This window comes from Xiphophorus maculatus, chromosome 15, assembly GCF_002775205.1.
Source record: "Xiphophorus maculatus strain JP 163 A chromosome 15, X_maculatus-5.0-male, whole genome shotgun sequence".
NCBI lineage: Eukaryota > Metazoa > Chordata > Actinopteri > Cyprinodontiformes > Poeciliidae > Xiphophorus > Xiphophorus maculatus.
In genome coordinates, this window is record NC_036457.1 from 20668948 (window position 1) to 20689815 (window position 20868).

Sequence of the window (20868 nt, forward strand, 5' to 3'; positions counted from 1 at the left end):
AAAAAAAAAAGCATTAATTTAACTATAAAGCATGTTTCATTTCAAAGCATATCATTCGTCTTTGTACATTACCATAAAAAAAATTAGCATAAATACATACTTTTTTTTTTTTAACCACTTCCTTTAAAAACCAGTTTTGTTTTTTAAGCTTCTTACAAGCGGAAGCTGTTGATTAGCTTTTCTAGACCAGAACCCAGCATGGGGAGTTATGAGCATGGAAAAAAAAAAAAAAAACTCAAGTTAAACACTTTCCGTGTTGTAACATGTAACCTGGTTCATCCCAAACATCAAATCATTTTAGATATGAAGAATCACAAGATATGTTTTCCTGCCATGAGGTGTGTTTTTTTTTTCTTCTCAGTTCTCCAAAACCATTGGACAGTCTTGCATGTACCCGGTGGCCTAAAAATTTGATTCACTTATTTATTTATTTTTTTTGGTAAAAAAGAATTAGCATGAGTATGCTTAGCATGAAGGTAGAATGGTAGCATAAAGGCAGGGGGAAACGCACAGCTAGCCTGACTTTGTCCAAAAATAGCTCCTCACTTTGCATATTGAATCTTGAGTGAGCTCATACATACATTTTTTTCATACAGAAAATATTAGCTGTATAATAGCCATACAAAAAACAAACAAGATTTTTAGATCACAAACATATCCAAAGCAATATAAACTAACAGAAAACACTGAGTTTTTAAATCTTTTGATGTTTGATCTAGCCTAGCCTAGCATAGCCTCACCTTTCTCAAGATCTCCAACTGTGTTCTGCTGAATTCAGTGCCATCTGCCATAGTTGATGGCACTAAAGGAGTACCATAGTTGCCACTCTTAAGTTAACATTTTAACACCTATAACTGTCAACTGGCCTAGCTACCTCAGCAGACAGCCCAACTAATTACCCAGCTAATGTTAGGTTGTTAGACTTGTGTAAATCTAAAGAGCAAAACAGCAAAAAGCCAGAATATTCTGAATACAAAATTTTAAATAAGAACTAAATTTAGTTTTAGTTGAGTTTGTATATTTTTACTTAGGTTTCTGTATCAAAGTCATAAATGTTAAACATTAGAAAACAGTTTAAGCAGCTGTATGTGCTTCTCTGTATTGAATAAAAGCAATTAGCTCATCTCTCCAAGTTAATTAAAATGTTGGTGTACATGCCATCATACAATACGGTCCCACATGGTTGTAGTTTGAGAAATTTTGATGCATCAGAAACGCAGACTACTTAAAACTGCCATCAGGAACAGTGAGCGTCTTTTTTCCTGAAAAATATTCCATCCTCTTCATCTCCAGTATTAAAGTCTGAGAACAAGATGACTACAAAAACAAGAGTGGTGAATATTAGCTTAGCAGCGGTTAGCAAGTGGTTTTAGTTTAGAGCCCATTACTGGCTTAGATCTGCTGCTTCAACTATTTCAATACTGGATCAAATGTCGCCATTAAGACATTATCTTGTGTTTCCTTTAGCGTTGCAGCTCATGGAAACGGTGGATGCCGCCACATGCCTGAGGCTATCAGAGCAATTACAAGTTTTCAATGAGCCATGGCTGACCAACCTGGATGAGAAGCTGGATAGTTCCAATGATGCGTTGAAGTCTAATGTAATCCTACAAATGGAGCTACTGACACCAGTTTGATTCTATGGAAGGATTCTGAATGGGTCCTCTCTTTAAAAACGTGTTCACTTTTCCTTGACCCAACTAAAAAAAAAATAAAATAAAATACATATACTGAACAAAAATATAAACACCCCATGTCAAATATTGTTGCCATGTAGAGTTAAGCGCTATAAATGAGCATTGTCTGACATTTTATTGCACAAATGTAATATTTTTCTCTTGATTTGTGTATAATTTTTACTCCAACTTGCCGTCAGTCAGCATTACTCTGCGAGTTGTTGTTTTTTTTACCCAGTGCATGTCCAATGGGTAAATGTAGGAAAAACAAAAGGAGAGAGTTGGCAACCAACACTAGAATAAGGGAACTATTTAGGGTTACATTGGCTTAACTTATTACCAGATTACTGGGTTCAGCTTTACATACAATCCATAGTTTCGCTGTATTCCAGTTACTGCAGACGTAACCGAGTCGGTTTTGACGTCAGACCTGAAATTTTTAAGCTTTACTTTCCATAAGCAAACACTGCTTTTCATTTGTTCAGGTTATAGTCATGGGCGCCACATGTGGCAGCAATATTTCAATTCACAGTCAACCTTATAAGTGGTAACTTTGGGTAGCTGGAGTTGCTCCCACTTTCCCAGTGGAAAATCTGACTTCAGAGGAGAGTTGCAGTCGCCCCTCTGGTTGGGGAACCAGGAAATAGGAATTTAACCAACTCCATTTGAACCCCAAGATGGAGCTGTGGTGCAGTGAATGATGCAGGCTAAGCCCTAGTATAGAGACTCAAACCGTCAATCATGGGAACTTTTGCACCACTTCCTGTCCTTTGGACAACTCAACCATTTATCAACACTAAAAGCAATTTTTGGGCAATGCTAGGCTAGCAGTTTTCCCTGACTTCTTGCCACAATATAATACATCTGCAGTAGAGAGGAAGCTAGGCTCATCTACACCCAGGGTTTTGGAGAACTTTCATCGAGGACGACAAGAATCCAAGACACTCGAAGTGACTGGTTCCCTTCAACGCTTCCCTTTGAGGTTATTTATAGGTGAAATAGAAAAAATAAAAAAAACAGAAGTTTGTAGAGTTCTTTGATATTTATCTCCAGTGTGGATTCAGTCTAATTCAATATTTGCTGTATATAAAAAAAAAGCACATAGCTTACATTATTATCATTATAAAGAGACAGCGTCACAGAAGTAGTAAATAGCTTAGGGGTATAATGTAAGTGCCTGCCAATAGCTACCAGTCCAGACACAGGCCTGCTGTAGTGTCCAGCCTACTGCAGCTGGAGAGGCTTCACTGAACACTGAGGAGGAATCGACACCAAAGGAGTTAGAGGTCACTTTGGGTTCACTCAGCACAGAGCCACTTCCTTTGGCATGGATGGCATGGAAAACAAAAGCAACTGTCCCCTTACTGGATATCTTGGGGAAGTTGATTCATCCTTTTACTCCGAGGGGAGTTTAACATAAGAGAGTAGAAATAAAAAAATAAATAAAAACCCTGCTGCAGCTGCTGTTGGGTAGAAACTCGAACTGTGGAGATTTTGTTTGTGCGCTTTGGAACGGTGGGATGTGAACAACCAGCTGTGGGGAGGTAAGGCTACTTCTTAACAGACATTTTGCAAAGTTGGTTTGGTGTCAATCGAATGTAGCAGCGCGACTGTGAGGGAAAGGAAAGCAGAACTTCGGTAGAGGCTGACCGGACCCACGCCGGGGTCAAACGATCCCTGCCGGAGAGGAAGAGGAGGAAGAGCTCTTCATCAGCGGACGGCTCCTCTTCTGATGCACTGCGAAGAGGTGAATCTGAGGGTGTAGGTAGTATGTCATGAGGTGAGGGTGACTGAGAACCTTTAGAAGTCCGTTATATATACACAGTGCATTGTTTGTTTTTTCTGAGGTTGAGGTGAGACTGAGGTTCGGCTCAGTCGACCAGGCTGCTGAGGGAAGGAAGAGGAGAAAAAACTGAAGAAGAGGTATCCTGTTTTGGGAAGGGAGAGGAGTTCCTGGGAGACCCGGTCCCAGAGAGGAGCCACCGTTAGGCGGCAGGTTCACAACTGGCTGCTGCTTCTTCTGTCACAAAGCCTACAGTAGCAACATCCGCCAGCTGGGTCAGTATAGTGAGTAAAATAGGTTGCGGAGGGGGGAGGAGAGTTGGGGGTAATCACTGTTTTACATGGAAGTTCTGGGAGGAGCGGAGACGATTTTACTAAGTCGGATTATTTTGTTCTTTTTTTTTTCTTTTCTTTTTAAACTCTCCCTGTCGTCCCCCGTCTCGACTGGGCTTTGTTCCCTCGCTCCGTCCCGGTTCCTGAGCGCTTCATTCATCCTCCAGGGACTCGGTCTTGATGTCGTTGGGCACGCCTCCGGTTCTGGACAGCGCCAAGATGGTGTGGTTGACGGCGGCCATCTCCACGGCCAGAGAGATGGGGTCCTGATGCTCGTTGTGAGCTGCACCGTCGTCCTAACGGGGGAAAATTAAAAACAGGATGTCTGATGATCAACTCTTCATAAGCTGCAGCTGAAGACCTGAGTCAATCCTTTATCAGCCTTTCAGCTGACTTTCTACAGTTTGTCACATAATAATGCATCTTTGTGTGTTTCATGTACATTTCAGAGCTTAAATGATTCGCCCCCCACCCATCACGAGGACACCAGTGAATCTAGCCCTCATTACATTCTCCTCCCAGTTACCTGTGTAGGTGAGGTGGGCTCCAGGCGGTAAAGGCCAAACGGTCGGCTGAGAGGTCTCTTGTCGAAGTAGGGCAGGTCGCAGGCCTGAGAGGGGGGAACAAACAGAGACGGCTCACTGCCTTACTTCTGCTTCCATTTGTTCCAACAACAGGAAGGCTTGTTAATGAGGGCAATGCATCAGAGTGAAGCAAGTGTACTTTTTCTATATTTAGTGAAAGCTGACTACAGAGTTTTGTGAGGTAAGCAGCAGTTGAAACGCCGCAGCTCGTCTTTTTATGTTCAGGTTTTATGCCAAGCACACAGGCTGCTGCTTAGTTCTGTGTGTGTGTGTGTGTGTGTGTGTGTGTGTGTGTGTGTGTGTGTGTGTGTGTGTGTGTGTGTGTGTGTGCATGCCACTCTACCTGCTCTGCAAAGTCATTCCCATCGATGTCGTCGCTGTTGGAGTGTCCACCTGGACTCTGAACGTCTATCCCATGACTCTCCAGGATTGTTGCTTCTTGGAGGAAGAGGATGGATTATCGGTTTTACGGCGAACAGTCAGTTCATCAAATATTAAATATTAAATGTTCGTTAGAACACAAAGTGCTCTGCTAAGCAATTGCCGCCCTCGTTACCAATATTAGCTCGTCTCTTGATCTCCTTGCGCCGGTTAGCGAACCAGTTGTAGACTTTCAGGGAGGTCACCCTCTCCAGATCAGACAGCTTCTTCCCTATGAAGTAAACACACAAAGTAGTCTTGCTTTAACACGCCTCTTAATTAATGGAAATACTTTTCAGAATGTTTAGATTCACAGAAACGTCGCTGGCGGCATATGAGATTCCTTCAGCCGTGATTTCTGACGCACTGAAGTCTGAAAACAAAACGCTGCAGTACATTTTACGCCCGTTACCTCTGTGTGACCCACAGAGACGGCTACATTCCTTGGCACTACAGGTAGAGACAGACGTTCACACAGTGTTCAAGCCAGTTAAAGCTGAAACATTGGGGAAAAAAAAATCTCCAATTAATGTTAAGGAATCAATTTGGGTACCAAGAAACAGAGTACCTCTTGATTCCTCCCTTAGAGACAAGAAAAGGAAGTAAAGCATTTTAATTTGAACTTCACTTCAAATAGAACATAGTTTCTAGATGTTTATGATTCGCAATCTTTTAGCCACTTTTTAAGACCATTATGAATAGAATTTAGGAACTGTATTGTGACAAATGTAAAAAAATAAAAAAAATACAAATAAAGTTTTCTGGTTGGCAACAAGAGCGAGCCAAAGGCAAAGACAAACCAACCATCCAGCCAACCAGTGATAAATTTGCTCTTAAACAAGATAGAGGTAAAAAAAAAAAAAAAAAAAAGCTAGTATGCTAGCTAGCACCTAGCTACCGCTAGCTGCTACCTCAAGTTACAGAATGCAGTTAAGACATTTGTATACGACTCAAACTTTGAGTAAAGTCCTGTGAGAAAACAGAAAACTAAACAGAATATGCAAAATTAAATAGTCCTGATGTGACAAAACTTAAAACTTGTGATTAATATATTTAAGGGCAAAAAATTTTCACTTCTGATTGAATTGAAGACTTCTTAAGGATGTGAAGACATGCCCCGTTTTCAGTCAATTGCTAACCTTTCAAAATGAAAGGAAATAGTAAAGTGCTAGCATAACTTTGCAGGTTAGGACAAGTTTAGTACAGGACAAACGTCACCACCAAGGCTGAACTGGAGCACAGCCAAAAACAGAATATGACTTATGTGAAATAAAAGTTGATTTACTCTTTAGTGAGGAGTTGTTAGTGTCGCTTACCTGGTTTCTGAATAACAGCATTGCAGGCGTTGGCTATCTCCTCTCTTTTGGCTTCATCTGGGTACTGGTTGTCATTGAAGTAGCTGGAAATAATAATCACACCGATTCATTTAATTTCACAACAACAAAGGACAATATCAACAATATTGTTGGGCTGATGTTTGATATTGCAGACACTGGAAGTCATTTCATTGTCCAGACTGCCTTTTACTCCTATAGGAAATAACCGCGGCGTTATGAAGCCGTCTCCTCCACCCTCACCTCTCCATCACAGCCAGGCACTCCTTCCTCCAGGTGAAGCGGCTTCCCCGACGCAGCCGGAAGGTTCCGGGGGCGGTGGCGAGGGGCGGCGGGGTTTGCCTCCACTCCATCTCCTCCAGAGGCAGCGGCGCTGGCCGCATGTTCAGAGTGGCACCTGGAGCAGCAGCAGAACCGGCGATCGGTTACAACGGGACGCGCTGCACAGAGAGCGAAGCCGCTCGTCTGGGTGCAGGTGGGTTCGTGGTCAGGAGACGCAAACTGAAATACAGTGGTTTGGGTAACCAGAGTGGTAAATGGGGAGCACATGTTCTCCCACGGGAAAGAACCAGAACTGCAGAGCCATTAGTAGAAACACAGTGCGTTGCTGTATCAGTAGTCCCATAATGTCTTCTTTTATTCCTTATTATGGAATAAAAGAAGATCTATACGGGTCAATACACTACCAGCGCCTCCAACTGGTCAATAACATAATGATAGAATTATTCAAGTTAATATTCTCTGCCGCTGGAGCTTCCTCAAGCATTCAGCATCTGGAAGTGAGTCAGACTTCATCAATGCAGATAGAACACCAGCATAGCATGACATTAAAATACGCAAGTAGCTGCATTTCCATTGAACATAAAACTTTGCAATTTTAAATTCTGAAAATTAATATGGAAATACCAATTTTGAAAAAAGCGACGTTTTCTGATAAAACGTTTTTGCGCTACGATAAGGTGTTTTTTCAGCCACATCAAACTTTGTGTATTTCGCAAAACCGCAATGGAAACACCGTTTTCACATCACACCACTTCGTATACCTCCTTGGATTATGTAAACATGCACAGCTGACTCCAGAACTGGTCATTTTGAAGTGTTGAATATGGAGCTCTTGTGTAAAAATCGCCAACAACAATTTCCCAAAAATGCTGCACATGCAGCCGCTCCCAGGTAGTTTTGGTTCCATTAAATATTTCTAAATGATATTGTATAGTTTATCCTAAACTGCAGCCATCATGGTATCCCCTCATGTTCTCACTGGGGAGAACATGAGGGGATACCATATTGTAAATATTTTGATCTCGACATGTATGGGCTGTTGTTTTCTAAAACTGTAAAAACCTGTTCAGGTGTGTGTGCTAACATTTAAGATGTCTCATCTTGTAGAGGTGAGATCAGCGTTCATCTCCGCATTGCTGACTCCTCCAGCTCATCTTATTACACACTGTAATGAGAAACTGCATCCGCTCAGGAGACTAACATTTCAACGCTAATGCTTCCTAAGAAAAGACTGAGAAGAGCTCCACTTCCACCGTGACGTCACATTTCCTCGTCTAAAAATCTGAAAATCTGCCCCGGGGTTCTTTTGAACCCTCCGTGTTACCTGGCGTGGTTTTCTCCAGGATGTACCAGCGGTAGAAAGCCCTCTTCTTCTGCTCGCTCAGGTCGGAGCCGTGCTGCAGCAGCCAATGGGAGATCCTGCTCTGGCTGATGCCTGGAAAGCAAAAGGCAGCCGTGTGTCCAATCACAGCGCCGGAACAACGCGCGAATAATTAGAAAGCAGAGACCAAAGGGGCACAGAGGAGAAGATGAGTGAGGGTGAAGTGTTTTTCTCCCATCTTGGCTTTGATTTCACCTCCTCCTCCAATCACAGCTGGCAATCACAGAAATGCACCTCGACGTCTTCGGTAATTTACAAACAATGCCTCTTATTTAGCTTCCACGTCTGATTCTGCTCTTGGTTTAATTATATATGAACGCTATATGAGCCGTAGATGGGAGTTTTAGATAAGGCTTTAGAGTAATGCGTGACGGATGGGACCGTTTTCCTTTAGGCAAAGTCAAAGAATGCATTTTTTTCCCCTTGGGTTGATAACATCTTTGTTCATTACTGCAACTCAAATCCTGACATGCAACAATCTGACAGCTAAACGGCAACTAGTAGGTCTTAACCAAACCAGGGCGCCATGTGGGGTCTGCATGCGTTCTACATACATGGTGCTCTGGTCTCCTTAGATACAGAGATACTGTTAGAAGCATTTTATTTCTATTTTTAGGTGTTAAAATGAAAAAAAAATTAAAAAGGCAAAGGACTAAGCAGGTTTAGAGTGCAGATGGATGGAAAGTCGCGTTTTATACTTTTGTGAACTATTGGGACAATATAAAAGCGATGAGGGAAGATTATTTGGATTTAGTTATATTATCAAGGTTTTCTCCTCTTCAGTTTAATTCAACCTTTACAATCCAAAGAGCCATTTTATCCTCAGTCCAGAAACAAATAAGCTGCTTAGAGCCAGAAAACAACTTTATATTTTTAGTAAATAGCTACCAAATAAAATTTGCCAACTTTTTTTTTTTTTTTTTTTTCCCCCCAAAGAACCAACATTTTATTTCTATTTTAGGTGTTAAAATGAAAGGAACAAAAATCAAACTAACAAATATGGGTGCAAAATTAAATAGAAAATATTAGCTTTTTTTTTTTTTTTTTTAACTAATCAAAACAATTATTACTGGGGCTTTCGTTGAAGAAATTAAACAACAATTATTCTATATAAAATAAATAAATAAAAACATTTATTATTATACCTGTATTTAATGTAGTGGTGCACCGATTGCAGAGCTTTAAAAAGACTGACCTGGCGATTACGATTTTGGCCGTTGCAGATTTTCTTTTTGTCGGAAATGTTGCCAAATATAGTAAAAAAGTCGCTCAGTTGGCAGCAGAGTGGATTCATGTGCTACTAACCGGTCACTTGAGCCACGACAGCCTGAGAAATCCTCCGGTTCCCCAGGAAAGCTTTGATTTCTTCTTTGACCAGACTGCTGTCCCGTCTGCAAACAGAAACACAGCAACACTATTAAAACGTAGACCAGGATACAAGCAGCAGGAACGGAAAACGGCAATAAGAGCCTGAGGTGGAATAAGTGTCTGAAGCTTATGCTAAATTAAAGCTGTCGTTTTTGCACTTTTAAAGTTTAAAGAGGAGTTTGGTTCTAAAACAACATCCTGAGATTCGATCATCTCCCAGAGCTCGGTTCAATCCATTGTCTGAACAGAGAGAGTAAGAAACCAACATCTGCTGCAATCAATCGGCATGGCAACCAGAGCATTAATTAGATAAGCAACCAAGGTAACACTGAAGGAGCTGCAGAAATGAAAGAATCTGTTTGAACAGTTTTGTTTTCACACCTGATAGTCCATTAGGCTGAGTTTGATCGAGGATCAGAATTGCAACATTTTTATGTTTTCATACATTGTGTCAAACGAACCAAACACTTTGAAAAGCCTGTTCCCCTCCTCGCCTGTGGTGGCGCTGCACAAAGAACCACTGAAGGAAACAACATGAAAATCTCTGAAGACGACACTGATCTCAAACTCCTGAAATGTAATCAAAAATGTAACGCCGTCAGATTTCAGCAGTTGTAGGATTTCTTTTTTCTTTGGTGTGAGAGCCGGACACATTTCTCCCGCTAGCGATAGGCTAGTGCATTTGTTTTGGTTGCACTTACCCAGAGTGCCCTGCGCTGTAGTCCGTTTCCTGTTTGTCTCCAGTCCTCTTGGCGTTCACATATGCATTCAAACTGCACCGAAGTTCACTTCAACCAAATAGAGGCCCAGGTTTGTCGGCAAACCAGAGTTCAATTTTTTTTTAGTCTACCCACCATTTCTACGGTGAAACCCAGTTCAGGCTTTCAGAGTGTTGGAGGTTCACATTCCAGTCGGATCTACAGTCAGAGCTCTAATAGAACAGCTCAGATCAAAGTCCAGACCCGAATCCAAATGAAAATGAGGAACAGACGTCCACAGATCCATCCTGTCTGAGCTTGGGTCTACTACATAAAACCACTCAAACATGATTATAGTTTCAAAATCCTCCAAGGGTGTGAATACTTTTCCCCAGACGTCACAGCTGTCATTCACGAGCCAATAATTAAGTCCTCCCGTTTTATTCGGGCCTCCATTTTGACAGCTTCGCCACGTTCTTGTTCCTTTATGCATAATGAGCGCCGCGTTCCACAGGAACACAAAGGCAGCCGCTCTATAAATGGAGACGCAATCAACGTGTTTTCAAAATGTCTTCAAGGCGACATTTCCACCGACTTAATAGGGAGGAGGGGGAAAAAAAGAAATAATAAAATAAAAACATGCAGAGACTTGCAGGAGAGTGCAGTCACACAGTGTACCCACCCTGCCTTCTGGCATCCAGTCAGCCCCTTTCCTCCACTTTTTCTTCTACATATATATATTTACAGATTCGCTGGCGTAGGACCGCCGTGGCCCCCCGACTCGCCTCAGGGGACGGAATGTGTTCAACGTTTGCTGCGTTTATCCATAACAACACGTAGAAAAGTTGATGTCTCCCACAGGAAGGCCCCGCCCCCAGCCCAGCTCCAGGCGAGCTCAGTCGCAACGCAGCGCGCCCAAGAATCCTCGACCCGAGAGCGCGTCACGACTCTCGACGTCGATATATACATCCTCCACGTTGTGCTCTTGTGGCGCGGCTAAAATTAGAGCCTGGAGAAGAAAAAAAAAAAAAAAGCTGCTTGTATTGACACCAGCGAATCAATGTAGCAAGAGCTGCTGTACAAGACAGAGGAGGAGGAGGAGGAGGATGGGGGTGCCAACATAAAGGCCCAACCCCTGCAGAGGAGGAAATATGCAGTTTAAAAGAGGAATGAGAAGGGCAGCCGGGTTTTGTTGACAAGTTAAGAAAAATCTAACTGAATCGGTGTCAAAGCAAATGTGTTTGATGTAGACTTATCTTTTAAAAATTAGTGTCCATCTTTAGTTTTGTTTTAATTTAAAAAAGGAAACTTTTTGTATTTAATTAGGGCAAAATGAACAAAGTAAAATCTTCATGAATTAGGCCATTCATGAAGAACTTTACTTGGTGACAAAACGACAATATTGTTTTGTCATTTAAGTGATGTGAAGCTAACGGCATGATGGTATGAATTCACCTTCTTTAAATTCTGATGAACACTGAAACCAGAAGACATTTTAAAAATCCAGAACAAACAAAAGCAACAGAAACAATCAAATCAATTCGAAAGTCTAAAAATGTAGAACATTTTAAAATAGGGCTAATAGACCAATTCACCAGACTGGAGACCAGTTTTGATAGAAATGAGAAAAAGAAAAATGGATGATGAAAATTGAAATTTAAGTTTTAATTTATCACACAATCAATTGATTTATTGTTTCCTGCGACAGGTAGAACAAGATATTTAATACAATACCAATTATTGTCGCTTTGCATTCCATGTCTATCCAGGAACTTTTACTCAAAAAAAGCTGACTTGCCTTCACCTAAATGTGCTTTTAATTAACTTATTAAATGTGTCTAATTACAGCAAGCATCTTCAAAGGAAAAGGTTACTATATTTTGATTTTATTGGTCAGAAATGACTACATTGGTTCCAGTTTTTTCCCTAATGGATGCCAAGAGAATGTGCAAGATTTATCACTTTGATTTCTGCAAAACTCTTAAAGTTTTGTATAATTTACACATCTCTTTCCAACAACAGCAGCAGCAACAAAAAGCCTACTTTGAGTATTATTGAGTAGGTATAACAGAGCCGTCTCCTGCTCTACATAATGTGCAGTCTAAAGCAGAATGATTGACGGGACGGGCGGAGCGGCGCCCAGGACCCGATCGTACGGCCGTGTGATAATCAGGATGTAGTGTGAAGCGCTCTGAAGGAAGCAGGAAATGACTAACACGTGTACCGTGATAGATGAGGAACACTGAACCTTTCAGGGCTAATGGGCCTAATTAACTCCTCGCCATGTCATATGATAAGTGGAGTTTCGTTCTCTGTTCCCAGCTAGGTGCGGGGCAGAATCCTGCCTTATCCAAAACCAAACAGCTGCGTTTGTTTTATTTGTTTTGGGTTTTTTTTGTGTCTTAAATCATCTCCTCTCTGAAGTTGAAACTGTTTCAAAATGCGTCCCAACTTGCTTCACTAATATTTAATCAGAGCTCGTGCTTCAAGGCTGTACTTGCACCCAGCAGAGCTTTCTCATTTGTCAAAATGTAACTACGTGACCTACATAGGCCTCGCAGGAACTACGGATGATCTGCGTGATCCGTTTTAATGATGCTCGCACATTAAACCCCCCCCACAAACGGCTGCGGCTACTGGAACCGTTTCTGCTGACAGAAATCGTCTCCAGAGAAGATGGATTCCATAATGCAGCCGGACTGCCGTGGCTTAAAGAGCAGCACCTCTTCACACGCCTAAAGGTTCAACTCACTACACTGGATCCACTGCAAACGTTTACATGCTTTTTAACATGCTGTCATCTTTAACTGTTTACACTGGAAGGGTTTATATCGAAGCATATTCTTGTGTTCTGGGCTGTTCAAACAAATGTAGTTAAATAACAGGAAGCAATATATACTTTGTTCTCAAATAACAAGGTTGGGTTTAAAATTAGTGGAGAGATTGTGTAGCTGCAAATTCAATTTAAGAGAGCTTTAACAGGGCCAATAATTTTATAAGTGGTAGTATGTCTGCCATCATCAAGTGGATATAATTAAAGCAAGGGAGGAGAAGAAGAAGAAGAAGAAGAAAAAAAGGCCTCTAGAATGGGAAGTTATTACAAAAACTAAAGTGACTTTTTACATCTTAAATGGGGCGGTACTATGTGTTTTCCAGACACAATGACATTTTATGATAATAATATAACCATGTCACCTTCAGTTGTTATAAAATATGACTTACAAAAATATTACTTCCTGATTTACCACCTTGAAATTGGGTCTCTGTCTCTTTAAAAACTCCTGCTCTTTCTGAAACTCCGCTTTCTGGAAGTCATCACAACATGGCTCCTCCATTAACCCTTTAACAATGTTTTTACCAGCGTTGCACTGAGAAGTTAGCCGACATGAGCTCAGCAGATGTGCTGTTCCACCAGGTGTTTGCTAATTGCTGCTGGCTAGTCTGAAGGAGCTGAGTTGGTGCTGCTCTGTGAGGCAGAAGCTCAGAAACGGCAGCTAAGAGGAGGAGCTTAGTCCTCGAAGGCAGAACTCGCTCCACCTGGGCGTTTAGCACAGCTGAGTGGTTGCCATGGAGATTAAAGGATTTCTCAAACATTCATGAAAGAATCAAGGCAACGCTGCATGTATCTTTTTAATTATGTGGAGCTCAAACAAGGTTTACTTTACATAATACTGCCCCTTTTAACTCAGAGGAGCAGTAAGAAGGTCTGGCAGATGTTCATTTAAGCTCTGAGAACCAACAGAATGTCATTTCACACTTCTGCTGTTTTGTTATATAATCAAGTTCTTCCATTTATGAGAGGAAAAAAGGCATGATTCATAATGATATCGCATAGGTTGATACTCAAAGTAAAAAAAAAAAAAATAATAATAATAATCATATTGGGACATACCTAATAAGAAGGCCTCTCTTTCAGAGACTGTGCCGTCTGATGCACAGTGTCTCTTGTAGGAAGGACAAAAATAAATGCTTCTATAATTCCAGAAAAAAAAAAACTGAGCTAAACCTCTGATTGTTGCGTCTCTATGCCTCTACCTTCAGACAGAACTGGTGTGATGCTGAAGCGACGTTTTACTGAACACGTTGTCTTGGCTTTGAAAATAATGGTGCTCCAACACCAGCTGCACTTCAGCAACCCTGAAAGAAAATGTGCTTCTCTCGTTTTTCATCATGAACCTTCGAGCTTAGAAAAAAAGAGCCATCAATTCCACGCTATTCATGATGAAAATGCACCGAAAGTAAAAGCAAAAATAATGAAAACAAAAAGGCCTTTAAAGCTGCTCTCAGAAGCACTTTATGTGTTCATCTGCCTTATTCTGTCAAGGTGTGAGAGAGAAAGTAAACAGAGACCAAATCCCACCACCCCCACATCCAGCTGCCACTACAACTCACCTCATCAGCTCCTCCACCTTGTCGTCCACGTCCAGGTCTTCTTCTGCGGCTTCGAAGCCAAACGCCCTGGACGCCGCCGCGCTGTTCACTGGGTAGCGAGGCGGGGACAGCTTCCCGTTGGGCGTGGCGGCCAGGCTGTCCCGTCCGTTCTGCGACAGCACCACCAGCGCCACGGGCGATGGCAGCACAGCTGAGGGTGGTGGCGGCCCGGGGGGCGGGGACGTGTCGTAGCTGTTGCTGGGCGACGGGGACAGCCCTCCGCCACTGTTGTTGAACTGCGTTTGCGTGGCTGTGGAGATCTTGGAGGTGGTGGACGAGGCGACGGCGGCGGCCACGACGACGAGGGAGGAGGAGGAGGAGTGGTCGCCGCCTTCGCCGCCGTTGCACGTCGCCGAAGAGGAAGAGGTGGTGGTGGTTGTTGTTGCCGAGGCAGTGGCGTTATTGTTGAAGGATGTGGCGGTTGTTTTGGCAGCGGAGCTGTTGGCCCCGCCTACGAGGTAGGTGGACGAGGAGGAAGAGGAGGAAGAGGTGCGGCGGCCGAACTTGTCACCGTGCTCCCGGTCCAGCCGGTCCAGAGTGTCGAGCGCGTGCAGGATCTCCTGCTTCGTCATGCCGGTGCGACGCAGCCTCTGCAGCAGGTCTATCTGCTCGATGGTGAAGCGCGGCTCCTCGCTGAAGTCGGACATCCTGCTGCTGCTGCTGGGCAGGAAGAGACAAACAGGAAGCACAGGCGGGAAGTTCAGGAAACTCACAGGCTGACAACGTGGGAGCACACAGGATGTCGGAGGACAAGAAACAGTCGCATCAGGGGGAGAAAAAAATGAAAAATGATGGGAGGAGTTTAAGGAATGATATGTAAAAAGGAAAAACACAAGGAGGAAAAAAAACAAAAAACAGCAAGAGTTGATAAGAAGAGAAGAGAGCAAGATGAAGAAGTGTGAAAGAAAGAGAAAAGGGAGGGGCAAGGCAGAGGAAAAAAAAATAAATCAGCTATTTTTGGGAAGCGGCAGGCAACACGCGCAGCCTGCCGGAGTCACCTTGACAGCTGATGCTATCTTAACATTCAGACTGTCGTTCTTTAAGAGCTGCTCCATAATCCCCGCGCTGCGCCGCCACCCACGCTGGATGCTTTTCATAAGCAATTTGCTGGACTCCAAATCAATGTCTCTGGAAACAGACTGCGGCAGATTTTTTTAAATGTTTTTTTTTTTTTTTGCCGTTTTCGGCTGCGGCCCAGCCTGCGTTGACATGACTGCTTTAAAAAATAAAAAATGGGGGTGACCGGCTCCTCGCCACAGTTCTGCTACTGTGGAGAGTGGGAAAGCGACGGGAATACGTCGTTAGTCATCTTGGAGGTCACAAATAAAAGAAGGGTGCCGTGAAAGTATTCACACCCGTTTTTTGTTGGAATTGGATGTTACAAACCAGAACCAAGTTCTGCACACTTAGAAAGTGGAAGGAAAAGAAATACATTGTTCCTTATTCTTTACTTCTTAAATCTGGATATGATTTAAGGGTTTCAATTCCACCCCCTTTACTCTGATACCTTAGAAAAAGGTTCCCACCAAGACAACCTAAACCAACAAGCCTAGAGAGAAGAGCATCAATCCTAAATCTGATTTTTTTTTTTTTTGGCTAATATTCGACCCACAGCAAACTTTTTGACAGCAATTTGAACAGCCCAACTCCAAACCTTTCACCCAGCAAAAAAGACCAGATAAATAAAATCAGATTGTTGCCATTTTATACAGCGCTTACAGTCTTTAATATTCCTTTATTTAATCAGGTAAACCCCGTTGAGATCTAGATCTCATTTTCAAGAGGGACCTGAAACAAACTTCACTCCCCGTCGGGGAATCGAACCCCGGTCTCCCGCGTGACAGGCGGGGATACTCACCACTGTACTAACGAGGAGACTCTTTAACGGTTATGTTGCATTTATTCTCACGTAAACGACTTTGGCGTCATTTTAGTGAGATGCGCATCCTAATCCTGCACCAGAAGAAACCAGACGCGGCAAATCGGGATGCAAACAACGGATGAAAAGAATAACTGTCACAATGAGCAGCAAAATTAATCACATAATAAATTAAATATAAGCTCAATCATTTTTATTGGCGTGTTTTATCATTTTTCTCTTTTCTCTCTTTCTACCAAAAACTGGTTGACAAAAGTCTTCACTCTGGTTCTTTGGTCTCAACTCATCATTTTTGTTTACATAAACTTCATAATTTTAGTTGTTTAATCTGTTTCGTTTATGTTTGGATATTTAAATTGTCTTCCTATTCCAGTGTTAAATGTTTATTAGAATGCCAAATTTATTGATTTTTGAGAATATGTTCTTGCTTTATTACACCATTAGCATCACATGATTAGAAAATGGTCTCAAAACAGCAATATTATCGTTTAGAACATTAACTTCTGGCACATTTCATCATCCAACAAAATTTGCTATTGTGACAGGCCTAACTCTGAACTTATGAAGTCCGTCAGTGAAGCGCATCACATCACAATCCCACCACCAATCAGATTTCCCTACAATAGTTGCAGTCAAAGCTCCATAAAAGGCCCATTGCTATTGGTTGTGCTTTCTTGTTTTGTCTCTGGATCTTGTGCCAATCCTGTCAACTCGGATTGCTGAATAAACTCTAAAACGGATCCCATATGTGCCGCTGCGTGACGTCAACGTTCTTCTGCGCATGCAAGTCGGTTGGGCTGCAGAACGCCACGGCTCAGGTGGAATAATATGTCGACGGGACCGCAAGGTGCTTCCTCTTTCAACTTGAAATTTCAGAATTCCCGGATGGAAAAACCAAGAAAAAAAATTTGATAAAAATAAACACCTCTTCCAACTGTGAAACTAGCCTCAAAGTTGTTCACTGCATATATGATAAGCAGTGAACGTCTCGGGGATAAATCATGAATGGAGGACTCCTTACAGTATATAGCTCATTAAACTGATTTCCCATATAGTTCTCTGTTGAGTATTATATGGAAAATCACCTATTAGTGAAAGTTCCTTTAATGCTTGAATGAATATGAACAGAAATTGATTGTCTGGTGGGTTTGCATTGCAAACACTGGTTAGCAAGAGCTTCCATACAAACACAGAACACAATGGAATGGTTTAGATCAAGGCATAAAACATCCTTTTCTTTAGCTGAGAAATCAAGCGCTTTGTTGTTTGAGGGATTCTGTTCTGCTAAATAAATTCACAAAGGTGTCCCACAAACAAACCTGAGGATTTTGAATAAATGTGCGCTCTGATTAAGCATTACCCAAGTTAAGCATTCACTGGTTTTGCTAGTCAAAAAGATGTCTTGTAGAAGAAAAAAAAACAACAAGAAAGGAAAGTCAGATTGGACCCTGTCAAGAATGCAAGGTTCAATCTTTTTTCTTTTAAAATAAATCGTCCACTTCTGTTCCACTGTAAGAGATTTAAATGTATGACTCTGATAAAAAAAAAAAAACAGACAGAAAAAAAACAGAATTACTTTATTCATCCCAGCAGGGAAATTATTTCGCAGTTACAGCAAGAATTGTTTATACACAGATTAACACACACGACGGGAGCTGCGTCTGCAGGCAGCCAGCTGAGCCGGCGCCATTTTTGAAGGAGGACATGCGGCAACGGTCGTCGGGACCGGGAGTCGAACCACGGGTCTAAGGCCTCCAAATGTGGGGTGTGCTAACCCCCTGCGCCACCACAGCACGCCCCACGTCTCCAGACAGGAGATCCCTCAGAGTATTTGGTTTGATCATGAGTCAGGTCACTGAAACACGGATCAAGACATCAATCAATAGAACCAGGCAGCAGTTTGAGTCTTCATTAACTGATCAATAATGAAATTATAGAAGTGATTCATGCATTTTTATGATTGGCCATCTTCAGAATTCAATAATAATGCCAAGCAATCTCGTTAAATAAATTGGTACAAACTGAGTACATGGGTAAAAAAAATGGCTCTTTTGGAAAATCCTAAATCTCAAAAACGCATTGGAGAGCTGAAAAAGTTATTTTTAATTTTCATTTAGTTTTCCCAGACATTTATTTTTACACGTTTTTCTGTCAATGATGAGTGGACATCTCCACTGCATAAAAATATGTCTAAAGATAATATTTCTATTAATATATACATTATATTGAAATTACAATTACATCTTCATGTTATTATATGATAATATCAGCTCCTTAGACATTTCTTTTTAGCAAAAATTTTGGTTCACTTTGAGATATTTCTCTTAAGCTCTCATGTATTTATTTAATTGTTTTTATCCATTGTAAATGCTCATTTTGATTTGGCATCCCTTAGATATATTATAAATAAAATCCATTACTATTCTAAATATGTTAAGCTGCTTTCCGACTTGTAAACTTCTGATTCAGTGCTCTCACAGTTAAGACAACATGGCCGCATTTCCTAATTTTTACTCAAAAATCCAATAACTGGTAAACGTCAGCTGGTTTCCGCTGCATGATTCCACAGTGGGATTTTTTTTAAATTTTATTTGTGGAAGGACAAAAAAATAACTTCTGGTGTTTTTCCAAGAATTGGGATCACTTTAAATTGTTAAGTAGCATTTATTATTATTAATTATTATTATTTTTAAATTAACAACTGGTCACATAAGATTTTCTTTTTTATAATGTTCCACTTTTGAGTATCTGTACCTACACTGAACAGCAACATAAAGGAAAAAGTAAAGAAGTTCCAATTATGGCTTTTGAATCGTAAACCCAAAACCAGTGGGCACCATTTGAACTCCTTACCCATCTTCCTAAACTTCCTACATACGCCCCTGTTAGTGGTGGATAATAATGCCAACTTCAGCGAAAAATAAATCAGAGGTTCAGGTTTCTGACACAAAACATACAAGCTCAGTTATGCGCTCCTCGTCTCCCTCCGGTTCTGTCCGAACCGACCTCCTCGGTTCGTGGTGCCTGCTCCATCCATGTGTTTTTGTTTTGCTGACTATGTGGCCCGCAGTGACAGCGCCAATGTGTCGCTCTGAACGGCGGGGCTGCAGGCACGCCGCCCCGGGCGTTGATGCCAGTTTTCACGCCCTTTGCCCAAAAAGCCAACGACGAGGGAAGGTTTTCGCACCAAAATGAGCCACGAGCAGCACAAACATCATATCACACACATTGCGACACGTTTTGCACGTCCGACTTTACTTCATTAATGCGGTCCCGCTTCTGAATTGGTCCTGACAAACAGTCCGCTGGCACCACAGAAGCCGCCAGCCAGCCAACTCAACCCGGGTTATTTCGGTCGCAGCGAGCCTTTCAAGTGATTAGCATAATGTGCTAGCCGTGCCAAAGCCGCTCCTAGCTGCCTTTAGTTAGCCGCCGTCGCTGGCTAGCGAGCGTTTCATATTAATAACATCACTTTCAGTGTTGGAGACGGTAAAGTACATGACTTACCTCGGTTCAAATAGTCCACTTCACCATTTAACTTCAAAAGTAAAGCACAAGCCAAGCGGTGTCTTTGACTGCTGCCGAATTATAACGCAGTTTGATGGCAGTGCCCTGCGCGACCCTTTTCCAAGGATTTCTAATCAGAGGCGAATTATTTGCCTCTCCGCTTTGTCTGTCTGACAACAGCCATATTGACAACTAACACCTTCGAGGAGCGCAGAGGGAACTGTAGTTTTACTCCCACAAAGGCCTTTACGACGCGCGGCGGCGTTCTCCAGGCGAAAGACTACAAATCCCGGGAAGGAGAGCGAGGTGGAGCTGATCTACAGCTGTCACATCAGAAACAGACCAGCAGCAGGGCACCGAGCAGCGCCAGGCAGCCAGGAGGAAAGCTTCATATGCTCCACAAAAAATGTAGGAATGTCTTCCTGTCAGTACATTAAAAAAAAAAGGTAAATTACACTTAATATTTTAGTGAAGTGGTATGAAATTAAAGTTTGCTATCAAAAGAGAAGACATAGTAACACAAACTAATTAGAGATGAGGTGAAAGCAGACAACCACAGACCACCCCTGTAATGTCAGAGTTTGATACAGCCCTTATGAAAGCGTATTAGTGATTTTATTCAGAAAACAAATCACTGCTTTTATGCACTAAACCGCCACCAGGAGCTCAAATAAATAACTATAAAAATATGTTTTTATATTTGATCCAAAAGAATGTTTCATTATTTGATTATGTTCTGGTCACTCCCTCTGCTATTTTATATGGAAAAATGTGGAAGAGGATTACTGTGATTAGGGGTGATTTTTTTTTTATTTTTTATCTCAGAACTCTGACTAATATTTTTCTAATTCTAGATTTAATTTTGAAATTGAAAAGAAAAAGTGTGGCCTTAACCTCTTCTCTAGTTTTATGAGAACTGATAGAGCAACATAAAGTGGAGACCATGTTTTCATAACATTCTGGACAAGACAGATAATGATGATGACTGCAAAACTTACTTGTATAATATTTCAGAATGCTAATTTGTTGTTTTCCAAGGTGTTTGCATTGTAAATAAACCAGAAAGGGAGTAGAAGGTTTCAGAGAAAGCAGGAACACAAAAGAAAGCTCTGAGGCGGAGCTGCATCTCGAAGGCGGGGCTAGGTCCACCAAGGTGTTTTACACAGCTGAATGGTTGCCATGGAGGCTAGAGG

At 41.9% G+C, this 20868-nt stretch overlaps 1 protein-coding gene and 1 non-coding gene across 5 annotated transcripts; both read right to left on the reverse strand.

The window, feature by feature from the left end:
• Positions 1-17: 17 nt before the first annotated feature.
• Positions 18-19915, reverse strand: hmbox1 (homeobox containing 1). Of its 4 annotated transcripts, none has more exons than XM_023347740.1 (10): positions 19676-19915; positions 14251-14949; positions 9098-9183; positions 7736-7846; positions 6373-6526; positions 6112-6194; positions 4932-5027; positions 4719-4813; positions 4318-4401; positions 18-4087 (listed from the first exon to the last, which is right to left on the reverse strand). In XM_023347740.1, the coding sequence occupies exons 2-10, from the start codon at positions 14934-14936 to the stop codon at positions 3944-3946; spliced, it is 1539 nt and encodes a 512-aa protein (XP_023203508.1). In that variant the 5' UTR covers positions 14937-14949; positions 19676-19915; the 3' UTR covers positions 18-3943. The 4 variants fall into 4 exon arrangements, with proteins under 4 accessions (XP_023203508.1, XP_023203509.1, XP_023203510.1 ...); XM_023347741.1 differs by having other exon boundaries at positions 14251-15005; XM_023347742.1 differs by having other exon boundaries at positions 4719-4810; positions 14251-14946; positions 19676-19914.
• trnad-guc lies at positions 16093-16164 on the reverse strand. Its single transcript has one exon. It is a non-coding gene; the product is annotated as a tRNA-Asp (tRNA).
• Positions 19916-20868: the final 953 nt, after the last annotated feature.